Below are 7,767 nucleotides of genomic sequence, written 5' to 3' on the forward strand. Positions count from 1 at the left end.
TAAAGATAAAACAAGCTAAGGATTCTAGAATGAATGAAAGTAGGGTGTAGATTTTAATTTTTTTAATCTCTGTTTTTATTGGATGTTTTCTTTATTTATATTTCAAATGTTTCCCTCTTTCCAGAACTCCCCTTCAGAAACCCTCTAGTCCATCCCCCTCCCCTGCATCTATGAGGTTGCTCCCCCACCTGCTCACCCACACACTCCTGTCTTTCTGTCCTGGCAGAACACCCTCAGGCTCAAGGACCTCTCCTCCCACTGATGCCAATAAGGCCATCCTCTGCCACATATGTGGCTGGAACCATGGGTCCCTCCATGTGTGCTCTTTGGTTGGTGGAAGGTGATGATTTTAATGACAAAGTCCTCTGTGTAATGTCACAGATACAGATAGCCAGCTGAAGTGAGCAGGTGAGCCATGCAAATGTATGAAGGACATTAGCAGACAGAGCAGTAAGTTTAACTGTCTTGACTTGATTTGAGAATACTCTTACTTCATAGACCTAGAGATGGTAAGAAAAAGTGTTGTAGGATATGAGATGAGAGCTATCATAGAATGGACTTTGGCCTTGTTCATGTGCCTTTGGAGAAATACTGTTTTGAGTACAATTCAATTCATTGGATTACTAAGTCATTGGTTTTGCTGTCTTCGAATAGGAAATAATGCATATGAGAGGCCAGTGACCTAATGAGGCACCTTTCTAGATAAGAGCTGATGAGATTAGTTCAAATCAGGTAGTAATATTTATGGTAATGAGAAGCTGAACTGATGATATTTAGAAAGCAAAGTATTCATGATTGACTAAGGGTTTAATAGTGAGAGAACAGTAGACTCAAAGATAGCAGTAAGACTTATAATCTTAAAAATGGCTGGGATATCTGGGATATCATGCATGGAGGTGGCAAAGCAAGATGAGATGATTAAGTCAAACTGGTTTCTGTAATATGCCAAGTTGAAGAGGCTGTTGCTACTTGTAGAGTTACTAGACCCTGTTGGAATAGACTTCATACTTCAAAAATTTTAATCTGGCTAAACAAAAAGGCAAGGAAGAAATATATAAGGAAGAAAATTTGAAATACCCTCAAAAGTCAATGGAAAGAAAATCCTTATGTAAATTATAGTGTCTTCACTCTGTAATGTCATGGAGCCATTAAAAACTATGATTAGCCAAGGAAAATAACAATATGAAAACTATACTTAATATTATGAAAGAAAAATACTGAATTACATATGCTATATAATTCTTACAATATCTCACAGAAAGGTTAAGTGAGATTAAAATCTACTAGCTAAATTAATATAGGAAATTCAACATTGTTTTCTTCATATAAGTTTGATTATTTTGTTATCTCATAGTATTTACTTATGTTCTTTGATTTTTTTTTTAAGTAAGCTATTTTTATGACAACTTCATGTGTGTTTATAATGCATTTTGGCTGACTGCTCTTTCTACCCACACTTCTTATCTTCCACCTGTGTTTCTAAACCTAACTTTCAAAATTGCAACACATTTAAGCTTATGTTCCCACATTTATGAAAGCACTGTAAAATAGCAATGAATACTGTTGACATTTTTTATGTGTTCCTGTATCTTTAGACTCAGTAAAGTGAGTAGACTTGGGACATAAAAAACACAAAAAAGCAAGAAATCCACATCTTACAATGTTGATTTCTATAGAACTGAATGAAACAGGGTAGTCGTAGGAAGAAAATGAGCCTTTGATGTCTTCCCTGGAAACTCCTAGTTGTAGGACTCAATCTTTGCCTTGTACTTTGAAAAGCTCCAGACTAACCAATAGTCTCCTAACATCTCCAAAATTGTCAAGTGATATCACTATTGTCCCTGAAAATAAGAATTAGAGAGAGTATGTCCAAGTGGAAACTATGTCCCAGAAAACTTTCTGAAACACCCTGCTAAGAAGAACAGTGCCAACACAAAGGGTAGACCATCTTTGTAACCATGGCAAAAACTAAAATGTATTTTCTCTAAATAGATGAAGAATGCAGATTTACAACTCTCCATATTTGTGGTTTTCCAACATTCCTTTCCAATCCTTTTATGGATCCCTTTTAAAAATTATATACAACTGAAACTGGCAATGGTAATTAAATCATTAAAACCAGTCTGAGGTAGTTTTCGAAGGCCACACCAAAAAAAAAAAAATATGTCATAATGATATTTCAGTTTGCCTTTATGAGTAAGGTCAACCTCTAGAGAAAATAATCCAAGCCAAACAAATTACTTACCTCCTATACATGTGTGTTTTTTCGTGCTCAATAGAGAAGTTAAAGAGTAGAGAAGAATAAGAGGAAATAAATAATGAAATCTGAAAATAAGCATGAAAAAGCTCTTTAATATCACTTTCGGGGCTTGAAACAAAATAATGTAGCTATATATTTAGATTTCAACTCATAAAATAATTTTAGGCACTTATGTGGATTTTATTCTCTTCTATACTATGTAATATTAGAAATATTTAATTGCTAGGTTAGTTGATGCAGTACAGAAAAGATCAGAAAAGCTGATCTTAGCTATATTTTAGAAGGGTCAATAATAATACAAACTGGTTTAAACTCTCATCTCTATTACATCTTCCTTCTTTTATTCTGTAGAATGTAGATCAGAGCTTTCCCTGTGTCTGTCCCATGTCAGCTCTCTACTTTACTCTGCTTGTACCAGTAAGGCTACCAAGTAGGGAATGGCGGGAGAGGCTGGAATCACAAGCCTGACAGTTAATTGTTCATAAACCCTTATCAACAACAAGTATTCTATAAATCCTGTTCTTACAACTATGTTTCAGTAGTCGCTAAATTATTTAAAATTACTTAAGGGCAAAGATTATGAACAAAATGGATAGTTAATGTTTATTACTCAATTATAAATTCAGTTATTTCAACAATTATACTAAATTTGTGTCTTGGGGGGACTTCACTGACAAGAGTAACAGCAGAGACTGAAAGTCATTTTTGGTATGGATTTTTTTTTTCAGTTGCTTCTCTACCTTATGTTTTGTTCTGTTTTTATCATTTTTTTTAGATTTTGTTTTTTGGTTTGTCAATGTTGTTGGAGGCTTAGATTTCTTATTTGTTTGTTTGTTATGTTTTGTTTTTTACTTTTCAGGGTTTTTAATAGTCAAATGCAGTGGCCTGGTTCATTTTAGCTCCTTCAACTGCCAATCCTGGTGGTAGGGACTGCTTCAGCATCTCTGCCTTCTCCTTGTCTGTGATAACCAGTGTGTAAAGGTTCTTCTACAGCAAACTTAGAAGTTCACATTATCCTTGTTCTTCTTGATCTTGACAGATTTGGCATCCTTCTGCCAGGCTGTGAACAGAAAGTCCTTGATTTCCTCAATTTTCTGAGACAGACAGGTACATGCTCTGGCACCTGCATAGAGGGGAGAACTGAAAAGAACAGAAAAGGCTCCACCTTATGTTTTGAGGCAGAATCTCTCAATGAACCCATTGCATTTCCCCTAGACAGGCTAACAAGCCCTTAGAAACCACCTGTTTATACCTTGCTTGGTGTTAAGGTATTCCCACCCCATCTGAATACTTACAGTAGTGCTGAGGATTCAAGCTCAGATCTTCATGCTTATACAGCAAGCACTTCACTCACTCAATTTACCTTGCTAGCACCCATAATATATTTTAAATGTTTTTTCCAATTATTATCTAAACATTTTCTCCATTTTGTAATGGAGAAAATTAAGATTATTGAAAATTAGCCAAACTCTTTGAGGTTGCAGAAAGGTATTGTGGTAGAGAGTGGTGGCATAAGGGAATTCAAAACTAATGCCCAAATAATATACACAGTGAAAGATTATTTAGAAAACTTGTAGTAGTCTAATTTGACAATCAGTGATTTCTAGATAGCTTAGGAACCTGTCTTTTTCTTTTATGGTTTCAACAGCTAGGACTGGTAGAACACATGTATCTTACCTACATTTGTATAAAAATTAAAATCAGAACAAAACCATAAGAATATGTTTTGACTCTATAAACCACAGTCTGGGGACTGTTCTTGATATAGTGCTTTTCTTTACACAATAGGGGAAAATGTGTATTTCAAAGGGTACAGATTGGACTGACATGAGGAAAGACAGACAAAGATAGCAAAGGCAATAACCTACTCTGTCCAGGCATAGGGAACAGCCTTGACAATAACAAGGATCTTTGCCACTGTGAAAGAAATGCACACACACACACACACACACACACACTAAAGCAAAGCTCAGAGCCAAACTCTACAACTAGAACCAACTTTCAGCTGTCAAGGAGTCTCTGAATCTGCAGAAACAAACAAATGCCTGAACCCACAAATGAGTTTGTATTCATTTCAAGCAGAAGATGGACAAAGCCAAGGAGAATAGGTATGATGTGTGACAGAGCAAGGCTTTAGATGATATAGGTATAATGAACTTGTAAAATGGATATTGCTGCATAATGAACATCTGAGCAATTTACATATCAATTCCTACAGGCGCAAGATATGGCAAAAAGTAAATATGCTGAAACAGGAAAGGCTACTGCTCTCTTCACAACAAAACAACAAAATGTCAGTATATACGTGTAGCATCAGTTAGTTACCATGGAATCACACATGATGTCATAAGTTTGACATTCTAAATTCAGTACTAGACTGAGCCAGCGAAGTGATAGGAAATGGAGCTGGGGAGATGAAGACCTTCATAACAACAGACAAATTCCATCAGTTGAAGAAATGAGCCAAACATCCTTGAAACAAAAAAAGAAAGTGAGTGAGTGAATGAACCACCGTAAAATCTTATCAGAAAGCTGATGACACGTAAATATTAGTCCATTTTTACTCTCTAGGAATGCTTTGCAAAAACAAATAAGTCTAGGTCAAAGAGATATGTAAAAGGGAGTGGAGACAACAGAAGAAATTGTGAAGTGGGAGAATGTAGGTCAACCTAGTGTGTCAGCCTGAGCTAAGCATATGCTCACAGTTAATATGAAGGAATAAATACAATGACTCTAGGAGATTTGTACAAAGACAAGGATGAACATTCGCCTGTGGTACTGCACCAAGATTGGGATGAGCTGAGTTTTGGAGATTATTGAAGAGAATGTGGCTTACTAAAAAGTGACAAGGGGATTGAGCATAGGAAGTAGTGGGGGGTTCATCTTGGTGTTCCTGGCCTGTTTGGGTGAAGATAGAGTTGACCCAGGAATAAAGGTTAACTATGCTTACATTCAACAAAAGAGACAACTTTGGAAACATGAAAGCTTTAAAGGCTATGAATGAGGACCCGAGACCTGACATAGAGATAAAGAATGGTTAGATTTAAATATTTTAGAAGCTAGAAATGACAGAATATTATCCAGCCTGAAATTGGGGCATGGGAGTTGGTGGAGAGAACTCAGGTCAGTTCAATAATTATGCAGCTAAGCTGTTCCTTGAAGTCACATTCTCATTTAAGTAACATGGAGATGATTCCTGGGGAGGCACAAGGAGTAAATGGATGAATATAGTTTTTGAAAAGTCTTTGGTTTGATTTATGTTATGGCACATCATAAATAGACACACTAATCACAGTATATACCTGTGTTAACCTGTAACAAATAGTCTTCTGGTAGTTCCCAATCAAAATGCAAATATCAATATTTGATTAGGTTTCCACAAAATAAGTGGTCATCCTATCTGTTCTTGATTTTTTTTTTTTTTGGACATAACATATATTTATTTATTTGCTTATTTTATTTTTTTCCTTTATTTATATGCGAATTTCTCCATTCCCAGTTTCCCCTCCAAAAAACAAAAAAAAACAAACAAAAACAAACCCCAGTTGCCTCCCCCCTCCCCATGCCTGCCACCCCGCCCTCTCCCACTTTCTGGCCCTGGCATTCCCCTACACTGGGGCACAGAACCTTCACAGGGCCGAGGTCCTCTCCTCCTATTGATGATCGATTTTGCAATCCTCTACCATACACATGCTGCTTCTGTTCTTGATTTTTACCTAGTAGTTTGTTAGTATAAAATCCACCTTTTTAGCTAGATGCTGAGAGAACATGACATGAAGAATAGATGTTGTGCTAATAAATCTGTAAAAGATTAAAGCCCTTGTTTGTAAAAATCAAATTGATTCTGGTTATGGTCAATTATATGAGTTTCTGTTCTATCTAGAAAATGAAAAGTTTCATAATTAGCAGTCTTCAGAAAAACATAGGGAGAGAAACACTTATTTTGCATATGCAACTTTATACTTAAATCCAAATGCTGTTGACCCCTGGAAGATTCTCATTACATTCCTCATGTTATCATTTTTAATGATAAATACCACTTATATCCTGAACCCATGGAATGACTGAATCATATAACAATATGCTTATGTAACATTTAATTTATAAAATGTGTCCTTTTCTTTTGCTTGTTAGAGTGGGAGAGGAATCATAGCTAAAGTCTACATATATATTTGATGCTGGCCAAGGGACAAAGTTTAGGTTTTATTTACCCTCTTTTAATTTCCAAACCCAAGGTTTCTAATGTCTCTGAGAATAAACATTAATAAACATTCTTTGTTTCCATATTAAGAATGAGCCTGGGATGAGGTACTCAAAAGAGAGTCTAGATGCAGAGAAAAGAAAGGATTCTGACAAAACTGGAGCTCGTCTGAGCATTCAGGTGAGCTACCCTGCATAGCACAGCTGAAAGAAAGCATCAGAAAACACAATGGAAATAAAAACAAGGGGGAAGTTCTGGAAGAGACATGTGAGTCCTTTAAGTCTGCACCAAGGGGTAACTAAGGTCCTGGTGAAGAGGTTAGGGATACACTCAGGAGAAGCTGGCCCTTGCCCTCCCTCCAGTCCACAGCCTCCCTGTTCAGGCAGAATGAGAAGTGTAGAAATACAGTCTCCTCCACTTGGCCAACAGGAGGAGACTGGTCCATTCAGATCAGGGAGGGAAGGGAAGTCTGGCCACCACATTGACCCATTTTCTGCACAATCTTTCAGATGAGGCGTGCAGGCTATCCGAATCACTCGCTGAGATGTTGCCCCATGCGGTATCACCACTCCTGTAGACGCTGCCTTTGTGCAGCTGAGGGAACTAGCCCCTGTCGCACAATACGTATTTATATTCACATGTGCCTGTTGTGGGAGCAGGGCCTGCAGATGACCATGATCAGGGTGAGCAGAGATCGCATAACTAATTTGGGAGGGGAGCCCCAGTCATCCTGGGTAGGGGAAGGATATGGGACAGAAAATAGTCCACTTGCCTCTCCAAGGTATCATCATGAAACAAAGGTTGGCAGATTGTATGTGCTTATGTGTAGCTGTCACAGAGCCCTGCTACAAGCTGTGGCTTGGGTACCAGCTGCCCTCAATTTACAGTATGATAAAATCATAGATACATAATTTTGACCTATAGTAGTAGGTTTATCTTTAAGGGAGGATGTTGGGGAAAGGAGAAGATGTGACTGAAGAGTCACAGGTGGAAGACTCTGACCTACAACAAGGGTTTCTTGATGTTGGATGCTCATGCTTTTCTTGGTAAACTTCTACTTTAATATTTCATTCTGAAATTAGGATTGAGCCAAAGCAAGAACAGCACAACCAGGACCTAGACTGAGTCAAGGGTCATAGAAACAGGGCTGGGGGACATCTTTCCCTTGGTTGCTGCTGTTTTTAGTCTGACATGGTTATCCTGTGGGCACAAATATATAAGGAGTGGATGGTTAAGAGAGAGAGGCTCTGACAGTATCTGACTGACACAGATGTAGAGGCTCACAGCCATCCATCGAACTGAGTGC

At 37.6% G+C, this 7,767-nt stretch overlaps 1 protein-coding gene and 1 pseudogene across 3 annotated transcripts in view; one reads left to right on the forward strand and one right to left on the reverse strand.

Annotated features, from left to right (window-relative positions):
- Nucleotides 1–3,124: 3,124 nt before the first annotated feature.
- LOC116080545 lies at nucleotides 3,125–3,543 on the reverse strand (annotated as a pseudogene).
- A 1,080-nt stretch (nucleotides 3,544–4,623) lies between these two features.
- Nucleotides 4,624–7,767, forward strand: part of LOC116080234 (cytosolic 5'-nucleotidase 1B) — a 16,033-nt gene continuing 12,889 nt past the window's right edge. Inside the window, exons 1-3 of one of the 3 annotated variants that reach the window (XM_031356540.1) lie at nucleotides 4,624–4,751; nucleotides 6,552–6,641; nucleotides 6,971–7,144. In XM_031356540.1, the coding sequence (XP_031212400.1) occupies nucleotides 4,719–4,751; nucleotides 6,552–6,641; nucleotides 6,971–7,144 (297 nt within the window). In that variant the 5' untranslated portion in view covers nucleotides 4,624–4,718. The remainder of the gene's footprint in view (nucleotides 4,752–6,551; nucleotides 6,642–6,970; nucleotides 7,145–7,767) is intronic. The other 2 variants (XM_031356542.1, XM_031356543.1) reach the window with 2 other exon arrangements.

Source organism: Mastomys coucha, unplaced genomic scaffold (assembly GCF_008632895.1).
Source record: "Mastomys coucha isolate ucsf_1 unplaced genomic scaffold, UCSF_Mcou_1 pScaffold6, whole genome shotgun sequence".
Lineage (NCBI taxonomy): Eukaryota > Metazoa > Chordata > Mammalia > Rodentia > Muridae > Mastomys > Mastomys coucha.